Source organism: Falco biarmicus, chromosome 6 (genome assembly GCF_023638135.1).
Source record: "Falco biarmicus isolate bFalBia1 chromosome 6, bFalBia1.pri, whole genome shotgun sequence".
Lineage (NCBI taxonomy): Eukaryota > Metazoa > Chordata > Aves > Falconiformes > Falconidae > Falco > Falco biarmicus.
In genome coordinates this window covers 77,926,652-77,950,039 of record NC_079293.1, presented here as the reverse complement: position 1 = coordinate 77,950,039, position 23,388 = coordinate 77,926,652, and the positions used below count along the sequence as shown (strand labels likewise).

General features: G+C 41.9%; 1 protein-coding gene across 2 annotated transcripts in view; it reads left to right on the top strand.

Moving 5' to 3' along the window:
• The window catches only part of PTCHD4 (patched domain containing 4), a 92,725-nt gene extending 70,262 nt beyond the window's left edge, over positions 1-22,463 (top strand). For both annotated transcript variants that reach the window (XM_056344035.1, XM_056344034.1), the window contains exon 3: positions 20,830-22,463. In XM_056344035.1, the coding sequence (XP_056200010.1) occupies positions 20,830-22,463 (1,634 nt within the window). The remainder of the gene's footprint in view (positions 1-20,829) is intronic.
• Positions 22,464-23,388: the final 925 nt, after the last annotated feature.

The following is a 23,388-nucleotide window of genomic DNA, read 5'->3' as shown; positions in this document are numbered from 1 at the left end:
ATGACTGCAGGCTGTTCAGAAGGGACAGGTGAGGAAGGAGGATCGAAGGGGTTGCCTTGTACATCAAGAAATTGATAGATTGTGAAGAGTTGTCTCTGAAGAATAACCATGAGCAGGTTGAAAGCTTATGGGTAAGAATTAGAGAGCGAGGCAACAAAGGGAACCTTGTGGCTGGTGTTTACTACATGCTGCCTGATCAAGGGGAATCTGCTGACAAAGCCTTCTTACTCCAGCTACAGGAGGTATCGTTCTCACAGGCTCTTATGCTGCTGGAAAAGTGGCACAGTGAGAACTGAGGCCCATGTGAACCTCATGAGGTTTAACAAGCGCAGGGTCCTGCACCTGTGTTAGGGCAACACCTGGTATCAATACACACTGGGGATAAAGGGATTGAGAGCAGCCCTGCCCGGAAGGATGTGGGGATACTGGTAGATGAGGAGCTGCATGTGGCCTGGCAATGTGCACTCACAGCCCAGGAAGCCAGTAGTATCCTGGGCTATGTCAAAAACAGCATGGCCAACAGGTCAAGGGGGGGGTGATCCTTCCCTCTGCTCTGCTCTGGTGAGACACACACACCCCCCCCCACCCTGCAGTGCTGCATCCAACTCTGGGCCCCTCAGTGCACAAAAGACACGGACTTGTTGGAGCGAATCCAGAAGAGGGCCATAACAACAACCAGACAGTTGGAGCACCTCTCCTATGAGGAAAGGTTGAGAGAGTTGGGGTTGTTCAGCCGGGAGAAGAGAAGGCTCTGGGGAGACTTTATAGCAGCCTGCAATAGGGGCTGGCTTATAAGAAAGATGGGGACAAAATTTTTAGCAAGGTTGTGTTGTGATAGGACAAGGGGTAATGGTTTTAAACTAAAAAAGGGTAGATTTAGGGTAGGTATAAGGAAGAAATTTTTTATGATGAGGGTGGTGAAACACTGGAACAAGTAGCCCACAGAGATGGTAGATGCCCATCCCTGGAAATGTTCAAGGTCAGGTTGGATGGAGTTCTAAGCAACCTGATCTGGTTGAAGAAGACCCTGCCCATGGCAGGGGGGTTGGACTAGATGGCCTTTAAAGGTCCCTTCCAACCCGAACTATTCTATGATTCCTCTGGGAATGAGGGAGCTTGGAATGATTAGACACCTCAGACAAACACCGAAAGTTACACAGGAAAGAGAGATCAGCTGAAAGAGATCTGCTCGGAGTGTTTACATGGAATATATATCCTTGGGATGACCTTCAAGCTGCATCTATACTAGCAAAATCACAGTGCCAGAGGGCAGGCAGGGCAGGACAGCTGATCCTTTGTACAGTTGCAGAGTCCTTGGCATGCTTTTGGTCAGGGACAACTCCCATATTCCTAACCAATTATCAGACATTGATTGAGAGCTGGGAACTATTTAGAGACAGCCATTCAGTCTGAAAAGAGAGATTTAGTGTTAAGATTGACCTGTTTGTGCAGCTGGCCTCCAGACCAGGGAATGATCCCTGATTTCATTTCTTCACCAGCACAGGCATAGTCATATTGAGTTCTCTATTCACTGTGGATTGTACTACCTATGGAAGCAGCTTGGAGGACTGAAGTAAGCTGGACTGCAAATAACGGGAAGTCTGAAAAGATCAGGTCAGAAACACTCCCATTTGGAAACATGTTCTGCTATGGAGCAGTTTGCAGGAAGAAGAGCTGATGACTACTGCGCTGGGACGTCCCAGTATGAAGCACAGAAGAACAGCTTCACATCACTGCACACACAGATAACTGTGACTGTGCCCCCTGCACTTCTGGGTCAGCTTCACACCTTTCCACAATCCTCCTAACCCTCCCCAAATACTTTCTCTTCTCTACCTTTTCCCATAGTACTCCAAAGTCTTCCTGAGTTCCTTAGACCCTGACACTAGAACACCCCGAGCTCTTTCCCTTATCCCTTAAAATTTTCTTTGTACCATCAGCTTCAGACACATTCTTGTTTCTCATAAATACATTTTTCCAGAAACGTCATGATTTAATGCACTCTCCATTTCTCCTCTAAGGGCAGGACTCTTTCCAAAGAGAAAAGAGGGAGCAGAAATGAGGAGCCTAGGGGAGGAAAGCAAGCCAACCCTGACACTTCATTGTCAGGGGGCTGACCTATAACCACCACAACCTGTGCTGGTGACACAGGCTAGAGCTGACAACAGCTCTTCCAGAGCAAGGTCACCTCCAGCAGTAACTGTTTTCCTATGACGCTGCCAATGGCAGAAACAGCCGCAGCAGCAAAATCAGCCATGTGTTGTCTCCACCAGGTTGAATATGACCTTTTTAAATTGTTCGTTCCCAGAATCTCTCCCAAACATCTTGTTCCAAATCCTGTCTTTAGTCCACAGACCTCCTTCCCCTGTTTTCCTGTGGAATGGTGAGTGACCCATGGCAAATGTGGTTGGCTTAGAGAAGAGCACTGTGGCTGGCAGGTATGGGCACGCTGGCCAGTCAGCAGGTGTTTGGGAACAGAGGAAGCAAGAGAAAAGCTCCTTTCCTGCTTGCCCAGGAAGGAGGCACTGGGGAAACCTGTAGCCTCTACTCAGTGAGGTGAATCCCCATCATTGAGAACAGTACCCTATAAAACTAATAAACTTTTTATATGGGTTCGGTGAGGCATTACCAGCCAAAATTGTAGCAGCTGAGATGAAGCTGTTTGGTTCACTGCTTAACCATCATTCGGGAAGAAAAAAACCCAACCAAACAACAACATTAAAAGAAGGAGACCTCTTACATTCCGTAGACAACTTTTAAGACAGTAGAGTCGCTAATTAGAAAGAAGATAATTACTGCAATTTATCTAGAAGCATGAGAAGCACTTACAAAACAGTTAACTACCCAGAAAAATGTTCAATAAGGTAAAAGTTTTGCAGCAGAATTCACTATGAAATTGACTTTAAATTTCAGCGAGTGGCAAAGGGAAAGAGAAGGGAGAAAGAGAAAGTAATATTTGTGGCTCTTTTCTGCTCTCCTGGTAGTCTGGTTTCAGAACTGGGGGGCTTTCTTTGCAAACTAAGAGTGTAGAAAACTTCATTTTGCGCAGCTGAGGGTCAGGATTCTTACACAGTCCTGGGACACCAGAAACTGGAGCTGTTAAGAGGAATCCTGGGTGCTGCTGCAAGTCCTGAGAAAACAAAACAGGGCTGCAGTAACCTGGTGCTAACACAGCAGAACTCTGTGTATAGTGAGAGCACAGCTACATGAAGCTTTCACCTACCCATTTAACAGGAAAATATATTGAATATTAATATGACATATGTAAAAATAAGTTTATATCTCAAAAGAGGTTTCAAAATGCAGATTATGTAGTAATTTTTTTATGGGTACACACTTGGTTACTTACTCCCTCTCTTGAAAAATACACTTTGGAAGACACAGGGTACATTTTACTAACCCCAGATAATGTTATTGTAAGAAAATGAATTTTAATACTCCTTGCTGTTACATTTTTAACTTTTTCCCTAGTGCTCTCATTTGTATTTAGCAATCCTTTAAGTTTGTACAATGCAGCTGGAGCCTTATGAATGCAAACACTATTATAGCAATCATTTATCAGCTTGAGAGATATAGGCTGAAACTAAAAATTTCTGGCTCAGCCTTGTAATGATAACTCATGACAATATATAAAATCACTTTTAGTTCTTTAAAACTGAAGGGAAACAGCAATTTGCGATGTCGTTGTTTGGATGAATGGTCAACATTCTCAGGCGCAATAATCTAAAATAAACTGATATATAGGTTCCTGTAGGAGGCAAGCAATTTTAAAATATCTTTCTAAAACAAAACATAACTTTGCATCCTGTCCCACATTTAAATTGCAGTGATTTATACATGTAGTTTGTACATTTTATATTTACTGTTATTTGCCTTTCTGAGTAAATTCAATGTACTGAGAGCACATCGTGAAATGCTACTCACAACGCTTTGCTGACAGAAAAGTAATAAAAAGAAGCATACCGTGAGATAAGTGATTCACTAAGAACCATCATCACCTTGCTTCTGGTGTAGATTATAATTTTCTTTCTTCTGAGTTTAGCAGGCAAAACACTCTTTTGATAAGAGATTAACAGGCTGCTGCTTTTCAGATTTTTTACACCTCTCAGTTAAATCTATCAAGCAATTCAGTGTGGCCTGTAGCCTGGGTTCAGGTTATCTCTGCCTTACTCCCATTGCAATGACTGACAACACAGCGTTTTACAGTGTATCAAAAGCACTAAAACCAGAAGGGCTGAAGAAGCTTGATGCAGCAGCTTCCTCGTTCTCCCTTTTTCTTTCACAGCACTGGGCTTCTTATAAGGGGTAATCTCCTGTTCGTCAGACTTTTTAGAGAAGAAGGTTAGCTGAATCAGCACATCACATGAAAAAAGAGGGAGAGATCATCTCCTGAGTTCTTATTACCATGAAAAACTGCTATTTTAATGGTCAGCGAAATAACGAATACACACAGTAAAGTTGAGTGGGGGTGACGGGCTCAGAACAGCCAAGGGTTTGAAGGTCCTAAAGCCGGCACTAGTGATATACTATTGTGTCAGTTATCCTATAAAGTAAGGCAAGCCCCTCTCCCTCCCAGTAGAGCTATAAGGTACCTTCAATTGATGTAGCCATCCCTATAAAAATATTATAAACTGAATTAGCATGTTGTGCTTTCTTCCATGTCCAAAAAGCGATAAAGACTGACCCCACCCATGTTTATAGATACAAACATGAAAGTTAGGTGCCTCAACAGAACTAGAAAATTGAGCTTTCATACGATCCTTGTGCGTGAGTGGTGGTAGAGCAGCATCACCCTTTGGCTAAAGCCTTTGCTAGAAAACAGAACCAGGCCAGGGCTCTGACTGTCTTATGGTATTAAATTGTCTGCATGCTCCCTGACATGCTTTTGCCCTGTCCATGGCGCTTTCCCAAATAATTCCCAGGGGCAAATTAGGGTTTCGAGGTGGGCATTCTATTTCGGAGGCTAAAGGAGTAAAATAGCATAGTGATACTTACATTGCATCAGCTGCCCTCCATGACAGAAAATTAATACTAGAAATATTTAATTCATTAGAATGGATACAGATTAAGAATCTCCAATGACCTCTGTCATCTGTCATCCCTCTGTAGAGAAAGCACTGCCTATCCAGCTGTCCTGGAGGTATTAGGAAAGTACACATTCAGACTAATTTCATGTTCAAAACTATTCACATCTGAAATTACAGATATTCAAAATAATAATGGGAAAAGGGTGGCCAGCCAGCTGGCTCACCGCTTCTGGTATCCTTAGCAAAAAGGATACCACCCCCCCCCAAACCAGAAAGGTTTCTCATTTTTTTTTTTTTTTTGAGACTATGGTGAGTTTAGCCAGCATAATAATTGAGTGAAAAGCTTAATTATACCCCTCTGGGACAGGCTGCTAAAGGTCAGGTTTCAGATACATTAATGAGCTGCTAAGTGCTGCTAACAGGGAAAGGCTTTTTTTAAGTCCCGCACAAGCCAGCCCACTCATATTTCTCATGCCAACACTGGGCATATCAGATGTCTGTGGGAGTTTTGCCATGAAAAGAAAATTCATCTTGGGCTTTATTTACAACCGTTTCATCAGGTTTTATGAGAAGCAGCTTGAAGATGAGGCCATGCACCACAAAACTGGGAAAGATGTTGTTGCTCAAATCTCTTCACGGGGTCCTCTGGCCAGTGATCCAGGGGGATCAGAGCCACACAAGGAAGGAGGCAGTTGTTGTGGTAGCCCTGTCTCCTGAAAAGGTTGAAAAGCAGCAAGGAAAGCAGTCTAGGACTTGCAGAAAAAGATGTGCTATCTTCAAAATTTGGAAAGCAACATATTTTAGCAGGCGCCTATTAGTTTGCATTGCTTGCTTCTTCTGTGTCTTGGCCTAACACCCAAGGTATGAATCCCCAAAGTGTGATATATGCATATATTGGTTGATATCAGGCTTTAAGCATACAAATTGCCATACAATTCCTGTGTTACATGAGAACAGCAAGGCCTGGTCAATGCTGAGCTCTCATTGCTGAATCTTGGTGATATTTTAAAATTAGTTTTCTTTTTGCCTCAATTTCTCTGCCATAAAATTTGTGTAATACCCATAACAATCTCACAGAGGTCATGATATTCATTAATGCATGTAGTGCCTGTGGGGACTAACGCATGCGCTGCTGTGTCAACCCATGGCAAAATAATCAATTTGTAATCAGTGCTGTGTACAAATGGTGAAGGTAAATAGGATCTGAGACCATGCAGTGAATGAGGCAAGTTTTGTATCAACGCAAAGACAGGTTTGTAAATGGTGTTACTATAAGATTAAATTAGTAAAGTCAAAAACTTAAATGCCAGAATTAAGAGCTGGAAGAGTTGCACAGCTTTAATTCATTCTCCACTTGCATATGGACTTCAATGCGATCAGCCCCATGAATACATAGGGACATAAAAGCATTCAGACTGATTCAGGCTAAAGGGTTTATCTAGCTGAGCATCCTATCTCTGATTGTAGCCAATGGCAAGTGCTTTAAATATGAGGATTTCAACAGGTCATGTGTAAAGTCATGCTTTCCCAAACACTCCCCCAGGCTCTAGCTGCTTCTTGGCTCACTGGCTTCCACCTCCAAATGTGTTGTCTGTGACTTTAATGACCCTTTCCATGCAGCTTTCCTCCACGAACATATGCAAGTCCTCCTAACTGCCTGAATGGTCCGTATTAGTGTCACAGGTTTTTGAACAATTTTGATGAGCCTAGCTGAGGGTCGTGGAGCAGCAAGCATAGCATCAATATGTTGCAGTTGTAATTTTTCAGTAGAGCTGCATAATGAAACGTAAGGAGCAGGCTTTTATTCCAGTCTTTTGGAGAAGTCCTTTCTTCTCTCTGGTTCATTTTGTTTTTCACTCTTTGTCTAATGAGATGAAACTTTGGTCCAAGGACAGGCTTTTGCCCATGCAGAGACCATTATAACCATTTGGCATCTTGGGTGAATGATTTCCTGCATCCACAGCATTCCCTGGCACTGCTGTTTGATAAATGGTATGTATGTAACCTACTCACCCTGGATCTTCAACCTGTGATCCCCAGGATAAATTCAGGGGGACAAGCTGGGAATATGGGAGAGGGCTGTTGCTCCCCCAGGGCGGTACTGTGTGAGCAGCCACAGCTTGTGGATTGCAGCATAGGGCAGCAGCCACAGCGCTGCATCAGCTGCTTGGCAGCTGCCTGGGCCTTGCAGCCAGACGGGAGGATGCAGCCCCACCTGAGCGGTCCCACCGGTGGGATGAGCTGAGGCAGCGCCGTGGTGCTGCAGCGGGGCGCGGGCAGCCCAGCACTGCAGTGCACTGAACGCCTCCTGCCCGAGCGCCGTCCGGGGCTTGGCAAGGGCAGCAGAGCAGCCTTCCTCCACCTTCTTATGCAATGCAGAACCTGGGCTTTTGGGGATGGGAAAGGAAGATTCAATACCTATTTTTCAAATTGCTGAGTCAGTCCCTCGTATTTCCTGCACTCCCAGCAAACAGAAGCGAAAGGCTAACGTTGTCTCCTGCTCTGCTTCCCCATCCCTTTTCAGAAGTAAACAAGTGTCAGCAAATCCTGCACTAACAAGACTGTTAAAAATATCACCCTGCCAGCAGATAGGTTCATTCCCTTTGGTCTGGAGCTATCTCCTCGCTGCAGAAAAGGGGTGTTTTTACATCAAGTAGGTTAGATGGAAACCCCTAGTGGCCAAGCATGCTATGCTCTGCACCACGGTGGCACTGGTTGGAGTAATTTCCAGATAGAAATTATCAGAGAAAGAATGGACTTGACCTGCATAATTGCTGAGATAGAAGTTAGCCCTGCTTTTGTCAGCTACAACCTGGCCCTGGGGTAGCAATGGAAAATGAACTACTTCAGCCAAGATGCAGTACTCGTGCTCTTTAATGTATTACAAACCCGACAAACCGAGGTAACCACAGGACCAGATCTTCAACCAGTGTGAAAGGATCGTGCCCCATTAGCATTTGGGGGTGTATGAGAAATAGCCGCTATCAGAGAGACTATATCCCTTTCAAAGGGAGATAAATCCCCACAAAGCTTTGTCCAGGAGAGTTTCCAGCTGTTCAAGCAAGGGGATGTTGGCTGGTCAGATGACTGACTTCACTGGGGAATGGGAAGGGGGAACTTTTTCCTGCATATTGCTTGTTACACTCTCGCATCCTGCAGATGAAACTTCAGACTGGGCAGACAAATGCATCTTGTCACTGAGAGGTAAAAGTGTGTCCCACTACTGAAAATGTTGTACACTTCCCTCATGGGTAACTCCAGAAACTTGTCCCATTTTCTTCAAATGCTCATGCACTCTTTTATTTTGCTCCAGCTTACAAATGCACCAGTAATTTTTCAGACATGTATTCTTTCACACCTTTTAGTTGCTTCTCCAACTATTTATCCTCTGCCAGAAAGTAGCAAATGACCAAACTTACCGTTTCTGTAATGATTCAAGTATAGATTATTTTTTCTGGATGCCAGGATCCACATTTGATCAAAGCATTTTCCTTTCTTGAGACTCACTAGTCCCTTATTCATCTGATTTTCTTTCAGATGTTACTGGATTATCAAATCCAGGTGATAAACAAAGTGTTCTGATCAGTGTCACAAATCCATCCTATGCTTTTAGCATAAATGATTACATAATACATTCATTAATAGCTTGATTTAAATTCATTCTCGTCTTCTATATGTCACTTAAACTCCTATCAATGAATAGCAATTTCCATATGTGCAATCCTTGTTTACAATGTTCATTAAAACGCTTAGATGAGAAACAGCAAAAAGCATTTTAATTCATTGCTAAGCACAGCAGAAAACTAAGCAGGATTCCAACATTATATACAATTTGCAAGCAGTATATGTTAGCTCAAACATAAATCTCACATAATGAGGTGTACAGCCTGATGAGTAATCACATCCGTTGAAGCATTCTCCATGTTCAGCTCTGTTTCAATGCATTGCGGGCGGGGGGGGGGGGGGGGGGGGGGAACTGCTATTTAATATTTCAGTTCCTTCTAACAAGAAGAAGAGGAGCTTCTAGGCATGAACATTGCAAGATTTGACCTTAAAATGAACTCTAGCAAACAAACCTTGAATACAAAGCGGTGTCACTACGGTTCGCTTAGAAATATGTTTGTGTCTAGACTAGCAGGTCTTTGGCTCATCTCCAGTGCTCACCTGGGCTTCTACCCAGGGGTGCTATAAGTGAAGCTCTAGAAAGTCCATGTCAATATCAAACTGGATAAGATTCAAAATCAGACATGCCAAATTCATGCTAGAATTAATTATTCTTAATTCAAATCAAGATCAAGGTGTCATTATGCTGGTCTCTGTGCAAACAGGGGTAACTGTTTGCCTTGGAGAGTCTGCAAAATGAGAAACAGAAACTGATGAAAGAGTGAGGATGTGCTGAAGGGATGTGTCATGTAAGTAAATGATGACCATGCAATTTAGCCTGGTTCCCATAATTGCTTGCTCATGTTCATGTCTGGGCTGCTGTATGTTGTTTGGGACAACATTTATTTTGAGGTGAACGGGAAAATGTAGAGTGAGGGAGCTGTCAAGGACAGTGGAGCTGGTTAACTGAAGAGAGTACATAAAAGAAAGGAGACCAACAGAGCAAGTGAACTGTCGCTTTTCATCGATATTTCCAAGAGACTGGCATTAATGTAATTTACAGATTGACGTTCCTTAGAATCTTGGAAGGAAAATTAACAGAGGGACTCTGCTATGACTGCTACATCGTTACACCATTTTCTTCTTCTGCAGGCTTATGTTTCTATATACACTTCTTTCTGCAACGGAAAGATTTAAGAAAACATGATGCAGACAGAAGATGGGATTAATCTCATGTAATTTTAGCAGTCAAAAAGTCAGGTTCCTTGGCTAAAAGTCTCAGTCCCTTTCTAGCATCTAGAATCCACCTCTTTCTAGGTGGAGAGAAGGGTGTTTCTTTGGGAGAGTCATGCAGATAGGTTACCTTAGGCTAAAGTAGTCAATGTCTCCTGCTGTAGTGACTTCAGGGAGGTCAGCTGGCTGTGGTTGAAAAATTGGCAATATTTTATGGGAGCAGTGTTAGGCTGATTCTGAGCTCTTCTGAATTGCCATTATACAGCAAACACCAGACAGAATCAAATGTTTGCCTCTTTCCTCACTGCTTTTCAGCCTCAGACGCTGACAGGGTTGCTGTCTGCCAGGCTCCACCAAAACACCCATGCGGAGACTAACATTTTTATGTTTTGGTCTCATCAGTAATTCCCAGAATTATTTAAAAGGCTTTCAAAGTGTTTATGCAAGCAGAAATAAATGCAACCATTTGGAGCACACATGAAGGCAACGGCCATAGTCTGTGTGTTTAACAGAAATGCCTCATGATGCACTACTTTTTTAACGGGGTTCACATTGTAATGGGGATACACCAAAACTTGAGGGCTGAAGGTCACTAATGTGTTCAGGCCTGCAAAGTGGCCATAGGCTGGCAGAAATATTTTTAATGAAATTAAAATATCTATTAAGCATCACTGACTTAGTTTATGGTACTTGTGATAGCTTTAAGTGTATTTGCTGTGCTTGTCCAAAGGGCTAAAATCTAGCAATATCAAAATCCCTTGTGTAGCACTGGAGATTTCCCTAAGGTCCTTGTCACTAAAAGCATGTGGTTCACCTGGCTGAGGTTTCATTGCACTTGGTTAAACACTCCTGCTACAAAACCCAGCTCTGTAAATTAGCCAATTGATTATGATAGTGATCTGTTACTTAAAATAACCCACATACTTTTCAAGGTGAAACATCACAGCAGGGTGTAAACCCCTCTGTCAGCATGTCTGCATAAATCTGTTTCACGAAAAAAATGTGTATGCTGTGGCATCACAAGCAGAATGTACCTAGAAATGATTTAATTTTTCTGCTTAGATGCTTTTTAATGTCACAAAATGCTGTGTATCAAATGAGATAAAGAATCATGTGTTTAATGAAAACAAAATTTCTGCAGGAGATTCATCAGCAGATTTTGGCTGGACTTTACATATTCCTTGCTGTAAGCTCTGTGACATTCAGAAGATGTAAATACTGTAATATCACTGATAATCCCTATGGCTCAAGGAAACTCCTCCCTTTGGACAAAGCTAGTCAAGAGTGCACAGCTTCCACAGTTAGACCCTCTATCCCCAAATCCTGAACCATCCCAGGAATCTTACTAGTAGGATGAGGTCCTACTTCACTTGCACTGAGGTTCAGGAGAAAAAGTAAACCACTGACCACTGTGAGAGTGATTTAGTCCCTCATCTGCCTCATCAGATGCCTTCAGTTACCCTAGTTACCACTAAAACAGCACACCAGCTCAGGGAAAACTAAATAAAGAAGAAATGGTCAATGATCCAAGTATGCAAACCATTTAATTACAGTCATTTTGCAGGTACCTAGAGAATATAAAATTAAAACCATTCTTTTCCTATCTATAATTTAAGTTAGTTTTAAAAAATATATTCTATCTTCCCTTCATCCTGAACCAAGGTGGGAAGCTGTACTCAGCCTTGTAGTCAAGGTCAACTTCTTACCCAGACACACTTTGCTGGGATTTACCTTTACGGAACTAAGGTACACATTTCCTTGTATATCCTAATGCTGCCCAAGGTATCACCACTCTTCAAATCCTCTTTGCCTTCTGCATCAAGGACACCAAGGATTTACTAACTCTTCATGAAGAAGTAGTTTAATCATTCTATTGCTGCTTCTCTTCTGAGATGTGGATGGTCCTTGACGACAGTGATTAATTTGCTTAATCTCTATGCTTCATTTTTCTAAATGTAAGCGGGGATACTAATAGTAGTGATTAAGCAGAACAAATGCATCCTACATGGCACTGTTGGTGAGATGCAAAGTTCCTCCTCTGTCAAAAAGTGATTGCGTAAGCCTATCTAAAACAGGGTGTATTTTCAAATCAATAAACCTTAATAAGTTCAGTTTCATAAATTTTAAGGCCAGAAGAGAATATTAGATCACAGCCTCACTTTCTGAATACTGCGGGCTGTTAAGTTTCACCTAAATAAACTGTAGTGTGTTAAAACATTTAATCAGACAGAGAATAGGTCATGTCAATACGCTACTAATGGCTGCGGCCCCTGTTATCATGGGGCATTGATTAGACAGAACAAGCACAGTTTTTCCAGGAGATAAATTGGCCTTTCTGGTGCTAAAGAAGAAAAAAAAATCTCCATGTGCTCTGTCTATTCCCAGGTGAACAAAAATGTGATTACCCCCTCAAGGAGTTATAGGTTGTTTTTATACATAAAATAATGGAAATGTTATTTCCACTAGATTCACAGCAAAGAATTTCAATGTAAAAATACACTTACTGCCCATCATTATGATTTAAAAGAAAGCTGACCTTGCATCTTCTTTATATGTTATAAGATCACAGATGTGGCTGTTAGTGAAAACTGAATATAGTACAGGGTTTCTTAGTATAGGGTTTCTTAGTGCAGAAATGTTGAGTAAAGTCATGCTATGGCACTTGCTTCTAAGTTGTTGTTTTTCTTAATTGGAGATATAGCATAGACAACAAGGATAACATCACACTGAATGTTTGAACAGCAAACCCTCCTCTTTATATCTTGACCCAAAAAAGTACAGAGTCATGCTGGTCTTCCTTCCTAGAAAGTTCACAAACCCAGCAGTAGCCAGACCCTCCTTCCAGCAGCACCTAGCGACTTCAGCCTAGGGTCTCTGTGGACACTATGGTGAGTGATAAATGCAGAACAAATTCCTATCCCAAGAAGTTGATAGGATGTGGTGGAAACAACAGATAAACGCTGAACAGGCGTGCTTTGGTTAAGACAAAACAGAAGGCAGACTGGTTTTCTTTCATGCTTAAGTAATCTTAAGCATCTTAAGTCAAAGTTAGGTACGATGGTACAAAAGTAAGAGACCTCAGGAATCTGCATAGGATCCACCTCACTGCACTAAGACCGGACTAACCTAGCACTTCCATTAACATTTATTAATATAACCTTTAGACTTGCAATAAATAAGACTTTATGACCTCCTTAGACAGTGTGTTCCAATATTTAAGGAACCTTAGAGGAAAGCTTTGTTTTTTTCTGATATCTAACCTAAATGTGTTTTTTTCTGCAAATGAAACCAATGATTCCTTGTCCTCCTCCCAGTAGAAATGAGAAAGAATTGATTGCTGTCCTTTTCATAATAACTTTTTTCATGCTGAATGTTATTGAGCCCTCATTGGCATTCCAGTCTATATGGGGGAAAATGCCAACTCACTCAGCTTTTCTTTGTGCTTTTCGTATTTCACAAACAGGCTATTGTTTGCTGCTTTAATTCCCCAAGGTGTTCACCCTAAGTTTTCCAATATATATTTTTTTATGTTTCTGTCCACAGCAGCAGGGTGGGGTGGGGGGTGAAACTATATGGTCTTTAAAGGTCCCTTCCAACCCAAATCATTCTAAGATTCTACAAAAATTTCAAAAAAAAACAGTGCTGCAGTTTATGCCTCCATCACACTAGAGTAAGCAAAATTGTTGCCTCCAAATTTTCATGTTATTTCTGCTAATTCAGCTTTTTACATGTTGTAACAGAATATTTTTTACTTACTCCCTTTGAAGTTACCCATATCCTCTAAACAATCTTTTGTCTCACTTCTCCTTCACCCCTTATTCCTTATCATGCATTTCTTTAATTTGATTTCCTAACACAAAGTGTCTTGCATTTATCTTCATTAAATTTCATCTGATTGATTTCTGACTGCTTCTCCAAATTTAAAGTCTTGCTCTACGGAGGGCTTGAACTCCACAGTTTAGCCTCGCACACAAATTCCACAAGTGTCCATATCATTAATGGACAATATCAAAATGAACCAGATCCAAAGATGAACCTTTGATGCAACCTCTCTTAAAATGTCCCTATGAAAATTGATAGCTTACTGGAAACAACTCTATTATGTGCACACATTCAACCAGTTGAATACATATTCCCCACCCCACATTTTCCTCTAGCTAATATTCCCTTAATTTGCTTATCAGAATACTAAGTACAATAGAATTAAAAAACTAGCTAAATCCAGTAGAGATATTAAAAGCCTTACTGAGATAGATAGCCTGCTGCCTTCCCCTTCTTCCCATTAAACTACTTACTTTTCAAAGCAAGAAATTAGATCAACTTGAGATTATTTGTTTTTGATCAATCTATATCAGATTTTTATGATCACCTTCCTATCCTCTCAGTGATGGTAAATGGATTGGCAATTACTTATTCTGTTATCTTTTGAGATAGGAACTAAGCTGATGGACATTGAATTCTGCAGGTTGTCTTCTCTCTTCTTATTGAAGGTAGAATCATTTAGGTTGGAAAAGACTTTTGAGATCATTAAGTCCAACCATTAAGTCAGCACTGCCAAGTCCATCACTAAACCATGTCTCTAAGTGCCACAGCTACATGTCTTTTAAATACCAACCACCTCGCTGGGCAGCCTGGTCCAGTGCTTGACAACCCTTTCAGTGAAGACATTTTTCATATTATCCAAACTAAACCTACACCGTTAAAACGTGAGGACATTTCCTCTTGTGCTATCACTTCTTGCTTAGAGAAGAGACCAACGCCCTGCCTACAATCCCCTCTCAGGTAGGTGTAGAGAGCGATCAGGTCCCACCTGAGCCTCCTCTTCCCCAGGCTGAACCCCCCCCAGGTCCCTCAGCCGCTCCTCATCAGCCCTGTGCCCCAGCCCCTGCCCCAGCCCCCTGCCCGGCTCTGGACACGCTCCAGCCCCTCCACGTCCCCCTGCAGTGAGGGGCCCAAAGCTGAACACAGGGGTCCAGGGGCGGCCTCACCGGTGCCCAGCGCAGGGGGACGGGCACTGCCCTGCTCCTGATGGCCACACTCTTTCGGATACCAGCCAGGATGCTGATGGCCACCTGGGCCACCTGGGCACACAGCTGGCTCATGCCCAGCCGGCTGCTGACCAGCACCCCCAGGCCCTTTCCCACCAGGCACCTTCCCAGCCCCCTGCCCCCAGCCTGTAGCGCTGCCTGGGGTTGCTGTGACCCAGGGGCAGGACCCGGCACTGACCCTGGTTGAACCTCATACAGTTGGCTTCAGCCCATGGATCCGGCCTGCCCAGATCCCTCTGCAGAGCCTTCCTACCCTCCAGCAGATATACACTCCTGTCCAACTCGGTGTTGACTGCAAACTGACTGAGGGTGCACTCAATCCCCTTGTTCAGATCATCAATAAAGATATTACACAAGACTGGCCCCAGTGCTGAGCCCTGGGGAACACTGCCTGTGAAAACAGATACTGTGCTTTCTGTGTCCATTTTTCTTGGACCATCCCATCTACATTCATTCTCTGAGGTGACTGCTTGTAGTTCACAGATTGCTTTGCTTAGCTTTTAATTGATTCATTTCTCCAGACTCTTCCATATTATATCAGGTGAATAAATTTACCTGAATCAAGTGGTCTTTAATCTGTTATTTTACTCTTCTCATTTCTATCCCTATCCTTTTCAAACTTATTTTAAATACCTAGTCATAACTAACCTTTTATTTTGAAATTTGAGGCAGAAAAAGCATTATATATTTCCACCCTCTCTGCATCCTCCCTTATTTGCTCTCCTAACCTCACATGTAATGGAATAATAATTTTGTGTCATCTCTTTTTTCTTAAATAGTCATAGGCCATTGCCTGTCTGGCAAATAAAAAATTGCTGTACTTCAGTCATGTCATGTTAGTACCAAGAGAAATTTGTCAGTTTTGACCCAGAGCCAAAGACCCTGTGAACCTTCACTGCACAGTGAACTTAACTCCACTGTCAATGTTGTCAGTGACATCAGTGATGAAGCTGAAGGAATAGAATTTTATAGAGTGACTGTGCTGTCTGAATCATCAGAAATGTCAGAACATGTTCAGAAAAAAAATAGACTTGTGTCCTATTTGGGAAAGGGGAATAGACCTTCTTATCTGGGAAGAATAACAGACGTTGACTGGAAAACTTGGTATGAGTAATGATGTGGGAAAACCAGTCAGGCAAATATTTCTTCTTGTGGCAGCAAGGAAATTACTGCACTCTATTCCCCAATTCCTGTATTTCTATGATAGAGCTGAAGTTATCTGTAAAAGCAGGCAGCAGTGGCAATTTTACGTTTGTATAACAATAATAATAGTAATCATAAGAAAGTCAGTGTCAATTTTCATCCTCAAAGAAGTTACAAACATCAGTATTTTATTCCCTTAAGATACTACTTTTTTTTTTTTATTAGGAAAAAAAAAAGCCTACAGTTGAATTACAGTATTTTAACTTGCAGTATTAACAATCTTTGTGCATACACATGAGTGTATATTCTTGGTTAGTCTTTGCATACCATGTTTCACAATAAAACCCCTTTCTGTTAGTCATTACATACCTACCCTAAGATAAACGCACCCAGGTACTCATCACTGAGAATGTGATATGCTAAAATCAATAGCAACAAAAACATGGTAAAGATGCAGCTGTGAACATAACCTTATAGGTGGGGAGACAAATGAGATAAACAGTAGATAAACAGGCCAAAGTCAGCCCTCTAGAAGCCCAAGGTAGCGGTTCTTCTGGCTCCTCTCCTTACTGCTCCAAGAATCCAAAACTCTGTCCTCTCATGATTACTATGCCTGAGACATCCTCCAACCCCTACACCACCCACCAGTCCATCCCTGTTTGCAGCCTGTATAACAACAGCCTGTGAAACAATGGACCCATTTCAGTCACATCTAGAAGAGGAATAAAGATCTCAGAGACTACTCCAATCCCAGAAACTCAGTGAAAATTGATACCTGGAAAGAGGAAAAAATCCCAGATCAGTACCTCCCAGAGGAGGTAGAAGGCAGAACTTCAGCTATAGGACATGGGGGAATGGTTTTAAACTGAAAGAAGGTAGATTTAGATTAGATATTAAGAAAGAATCCTTTGCTGTGAGGGTGGTGAGGCAACAGCACAGATTGCCCAGAGCAGCTGTGGATGCCCCATCCCTGGCAGCGCTCAAGGCCAGGCTGGATGGGTCTTTGAACAACCTGCTCTAGTGGAAGGTGTCCCTGCCCATGGCAGGGGGGTTGGAACCAGATGATCTTTAAGGTTCTTTCCAATCCAAGCCATTCTATATTTCTATTCTTTATTTTATTGGCAACATTCAGATGGCAAATTAGCACATGCATATTGGACAGCCACCAAGGGAACATGCACCTAACTGTAGATGTGTGGTCAAGGAGAGGTGCCCGCAGGGTGACAAGCACTGGTATTATTCAGATGGGAGATCCCAGGATCAAAGAACACATGTACGGAACAAGTTTTATTAAAGACACTGTTCATGCCAACAGATTCACATTTTAATTAGTTCAGCCATAAAGTTTTACTAACTGAGAGTCTGAAACAAAAAAAAAAAAAAAAAAAAAAAAAAAAAGCAAGCCCTTTCTTCATTCAGCAAGTAGTAAAGTTATAAAGCTCCTGGTAGCAGGAGGTGCATTCAGAAATGGATGAATAAAGGACCCTCAGTGCATGCAAACATGATGTCGCAAATGCAGCCTCTGGTTTTGGCAAGCCTTTTGACTAGAAGGCAAACACCTCAGAGGCTGAAATGGAAAACAATTACTCTATATGTGTCCTGTCTCCAACACCTTCTTCTCGAAAATCTATCCCTGCACTTTGTCAGGTCAACTAGATAGAGGTAGAGCAATTCTTAGTAGGACCCAATGTGGCTCCCATCATGTTGTTAAAGGCAGAAGATAAAAGTTAGAGAGGAAAGATGTTCTCAAAGTCCTAGCTAGACACTAAATTAGTGCTTCCAATGTGAGGTCCGTAGACCAAGGATTCCCTTTGTCTTAGACCACACCAGGGTACGTGGGACAGTAAGTGGAAGAGAGGAGACTGAGGTGGAAAACAGCATCTCTGCTCAGTATGATCACTCTGTCCTCAATGGAAGAGGCTTGACGGGATGGGGAGATGGGAGGAATGCCACCAGCAATAGAAACAGAAATCCTGTGCTGCTACTCAGCCCCTCAGCCTCCCTCATAAGAGAAGGGGGAAAAGCAAGTACAAGAGAAAGAAGAGGGGTGCCTAAAGTTGGAACAGACGGGGCAAGAATGAGGTCAGGAGCTGGCTTGGAAAGAGCGGTGTTATGGAAATATGGCATTCGAACAAGTTTTAAGTTGTGAAGTTCTACATTAGAGACCTTTCTCAAAAATGTCTGGAAAAGAACCATCCAAAATCAATTAGTAGATGGGGAGGGAGTGGTACAGACATCTGAGGGAGATCATTTTACTCAACTGTCCCCAAAAGAGAATGAAACACACTCACTGAGGTGCTGGAGTGTGTCCAGAGATGGGCAGCAGGTCTGGTGAGGGGTCTGGAGCACAAGTCTGATGAGGAGCAGCTGAGGGAACTGGGGGTGTTTAACCTGGGGAAGAGGAGGCTCGAGGGGGACCTTATCACTCCCCACAGCTCCCTGAGAGGATGTTGTAGCAAGGTGGGTGTTAGTCTCTTCTCCCAGATAACAAGTGACAGGACAAGAGGAAACATCTTCAAGTTGCACCAGGGGATGTTTAGATTGGAAATTAGCAAAAACATCTTCACTGAAAGGGTTGTCAAGCACTGGACCAGGCTGTCAAGCAAGGTGGTTTAGTCACCAACCCTGGAGGTATTTAAAAGACATGTAGCTGTGGTGCTTAGGGACATGGTTTAGTGGTGGGCTTGGCAGTGCTGGGTTAATGGTTGGACTCAATGATCTTAACGGTCTTTTCTAACCTAAACTATTCTATGATTCCTATACCATTCAATTAAGCCCTACCAGGACATTGACACTGGAAGTGATGACCAGCTAACCTGGTCCACACCCTGCAGGGTACTTTACACATTTGCATTAAGCATAATATAGAACTGCATCCAAGTCACTGGATTCTGCAGCTTTATTCAGCCCAAGGAGCCAATTCTTCCTGCTCAATGTCCAAAAGTGTCGGTGTACAAGACAGCTGTGCCTTCAGAACTTGAATAGACTCACCCTAAATCTACTAGGGAATTTAAGGTCCCTCCTGAACCAAGACGCTGATTCATAGGAGAGCAGCATTTCCACACAGGTTTTTTGCTAACTGGAAGACTTCTATAATATTGTATGTTTACTTTTCACTGGGGACACCGATTTGCAGTAAAACAGGTAACATTCACAGAAATTGACACTTTATCCTGTAATTTTCCCTCTCCGGAATTGCTGTCAGGAGTCTGCTTTGGGCAACATAAGCAGCTGTATGAATCCAAATAATTTTAATCAAAAGACAAACTCAATAGAATTTTTGTTCACTGTTACACACTTGATTATTTGCAAACATCCTGTTGTCATATTTCTGGTTTTGTTACAAGAAAATTACCTTCGTGCATGCTTTGTTGCATGTAATTCTCCTGCTGCAGAGAGCAAAGGCACACAGAGGCAGGAGCATCTGCAATCCGCTTCTGCTGTTTTCTCTGCTCAATAGTGTGTTTCCTTATATTTTCCAGAAGTTTTTCCAGGACTTGATCCAAAGTGCAGAGAAATTTCCACTTTCTCATCCAAACCCAAACCAAAACCATTTTTAATTTTTGACTAAATTTTTTATTTGGAAGCCACATTCTTTTGGACATGTTTTATATTGTCAGATTTTATATTTCCCCCCAACTTCAAATACTCTAATGGGAAATAAAAGAATATGTGTATATATATATTTGACACATTTATATCAATAAGTATACATAATAAATAACTTTTACTTATTACACCTTTTCTAGTAAGATTAGCTTCAACTTTATAATTCTGTCCCAAAGTTTAATAGCTGTAGACTTCCTGGTCTGTGACTGTGATGAGCAAAATGAAAGTAAGACTATGAAGGTTTAATTTATTAAAAATCATACCCCTAAAATACTTCTCAGGGTGGAATGTAAAGTAAGGACCTGTAATGGAGCACTGACCACATCTGACTTTTCTGAATGTCCTCTCGTGTGAGCTAAGGGAATTCCTTCTCACCAGGAGGAGATATGGCTAGCTGAGAGAGAGAAAGAGACAGGAGACAGAATAATGAAAAACCAACCCATATGTTTTCTAGACAATATGAACCAATGATTTAGCCAGTACTGGACTCTATCATTACCACCAGCATGCCGGCTTTCATATAGTGTGGCAACTTGTTTACTGTCACTGAGGAATTCCAATGTCACTCAGTGGGTAGAGAACCATCATACAAATTATTGTGGTTATTTGTACTTAATGGCAGTGTATTCTTTCCTTTGTTCAGCATGAAGAACCAATATGTCCCTTTCTTAGTCAGATCTACTAATTTCTCAAATAATGCCTTTATTTTGTATTCTCTGGAAGATGATGTTACTTGCTTTTGTAAATGTTTCAAACTGAATCCCTAAAACCTTGAAAGATGTAGTAGGATGCCACAAGGAATCTCAAGAATGAACCCCAGACTTGAACTCAACTTCATGTTCTCCTTTGTCCTATATATGCAGTCTGTTTGGGAACTAACTCAATGAACATTAAAATCAATGAGTGTCTTTTAAAGGGTATTTCATCACTTAATTTCTGAGCACAGAGTTCAACAGTATCAGGCTGTTAATTTAAGCACCTGCATATGAATTCTGATATGTAGCTTTAGACAGACACTTCACAATTATCTGTTTGTTTAACTAGTGACAAAATTGTAACAAAACTTAGCTGACAAAATTTTTTGACTGCTGGAGGATGAAAAACCTGGAGGACAATGGCACCCCCTTTATACATGAACATGTATATACTTTGTTTTCTCATTTCAGGTCATGGAACAAAAGGAGTGTTTGAACTTCTTTCAGGATGGCGTCGAACCAGAGAGAATCTGCCATTCAAGGACAGAGTAGCAGATGCCTACTCAGATGTCATGGTCTCCTACACAATGACAAGCTCTTTGTATTTCATAGCCTTCGGCATGGGTGCAAGCCCTTTCACCAACATTGAAGCTGTAAAAGTCTTTTGCCAGAACATGTGTGTCTCCATCCTGTTAAACTACTTCTATATCTTCTCCTTCTTTGGCTCCTGTCTGGTCTTTGCTGGCCAGTTGGAGCAGAACCGTTACCACAGCATCTTCTGCTGTAAAATCCCTTCAGCAGAATACCTGGACCGGAAACCTGTGTGGTTCCAGACCATGATGAACGACGGGCATCAGCATACTTCTCATCATGAGACCAACCCGTACCAGCATCACTTTATCCAGCATTTCCTCCGAGAGCATTACAATGAGTGGATTACCAACATCTATGTCAAGCCATTTGTGGTGATACTGTATCTCATCTATGCCTCTTTCTCCTTTATGGGGTGCTTACAGATTAATGATGGAGCCAACATTATCAACCTTCTTGCCAGTGAGTCTCCAAGCGTTTCCTATGCCCTCATACAGCAAAAGTATTTCAGCAACTACAGCCCAGTGATAGGTTTCTACATTTACGAACCTCTGGAGTACTGGAATGGCACGGTGCAAGAAGACCTAAAAACACTAAGCCAGGGGTTCAATACAGTGTCCTGGATTGAACAGTATTACCAGTACCTTCGCGTGGGTAACATCAGTGCAACCAACAAAAGTGACTTTATCAGCATCCTCCAGAGCTCCTTTTTAAAAAAGCCAGAATTCCAGCACTTCAAAAATGACATCATTTTCTCCAAAGCTGGAGATGAGAACAACATAATTGCTTCTCGTTTGTACCTGGTTGCCAGGACTAGTGAAAACACACAGAGGGAAGCGGTAGAATTGTTGGAGAAGCTAAGGCCACTGTCTCTTATACAGAGCATCAAGTTCATAGTGTTCAATCCTACTTTTGTTTTCATGGACCACTATGGTTTATCAGTAACTATGCCTGTCCTGATTTCTGGTTTTGGCATCCTGCTGGTGTTAATACTGACCTTTTTCCTGGTTATCCATCCTCTGGGAAATTTCTGGTTAATTCTCAGTGTCACCTCAATAGAACTGGGTGTCCTTGGCTTGATGACCTTATGGAATGTAGACATGGATTGCATTTCTATACTGTGCCTTATCTACACTTTGAATTTTGCCATAGATCACTGTGCACCCCTGCTTTATACATTTGTACTAGCTACTGAGCACACCCGAACTCAGTGTATAAAGAATTCACTCCAAGAGCATGGGACAGCCATTTTGCAGAACGTTTCTTCTTTTCTTATTGGGTTGGTCCCCCTTCTCTTTGTGCCTTCAAACTTGACCTTCACACTGTTCAAATGCTTGCTGCTTGCCGGCAGTTGCACACTTCTGCACTGTTTTGTTATTTTGCCCGTCTTTCTAACCTTTTTCCCACCTTCCAAAAAGCACCACAAGAAAAAGAAACGAGCCAAAAGGAAGGAACGAGAAGAGATCGAATGCATAGAGATTCAGGAGAATCCTGATCATGTTACAGCAGTCTGAAAGGATTAGAAAAAAATAATAGTATATTCTCTTTTTAAAAAAGCGTTGCACAGAGATGCAGGGAAAATAGAGCAAAGATCTCAGCTGCTTGTGCTGGCCAGGTCTGACAAGGCAAAGGAAGATCAAGAAGGGGTATTCATGACACATCAAGGTGCAAACTTTTTTTAACAAAAATAATGAAAGTAAAAATAATCTCAAATGTTTGCTTTGAATCCTCATTCTCCACCAGGGAAGAGTCTGTTGGCCATTAAGTGTTCCTGAATCTCAAACTGTAGCTCTGATGGGTATTGCTTGATCTGTTGTATGTAGTACTGAAGCAAAGGTTACAAAGAGAGTTACCATTAAGTAAACAGTAGGGGGAAAGGCAGATTTGTTTGATAAAATTGTCCATGGGGAAAAAAAATCAAATGAGAAGAGGGAACGAGACCAAAAGAGATAAAAAATGCCATGGTATTTTTTTCTTATTTTCTTGATCAAGTTGGTTAAGATGAAACCTATGCACGTGGGAAGTAAATGTTTAAAACAATCTAAGCCAAAGTACTTCCCCGTTCTAGTATACCATGTATATCTGTAACACCACAATTAGAGTGTTATTGTGAATATGGATGGCAAAGCTACACTGCTAAGGGATAGAGGTACTGTTTATAGAGAAGAAGAAAGAATCATAGCCATTTGGGAATTTAACATTTAGTTTCTTTAAATGTGACACACGACCTTTATCTCCAGGTCACAGCTGGTAATTAATACCATACATAGATTCCGGTATTTCTGAATCGTGAAATTCCCCTTGATCTGACAGATCTCACGAAACTAACCCAGGCCATTACCGCTGCAGCAGTATTTGCAGTTCCTGAAGTGTAACACATTTGAATTGTGATTTCTCAGTGTTGACATTAAATACTGAATATTAATCAAGCAGGCACTT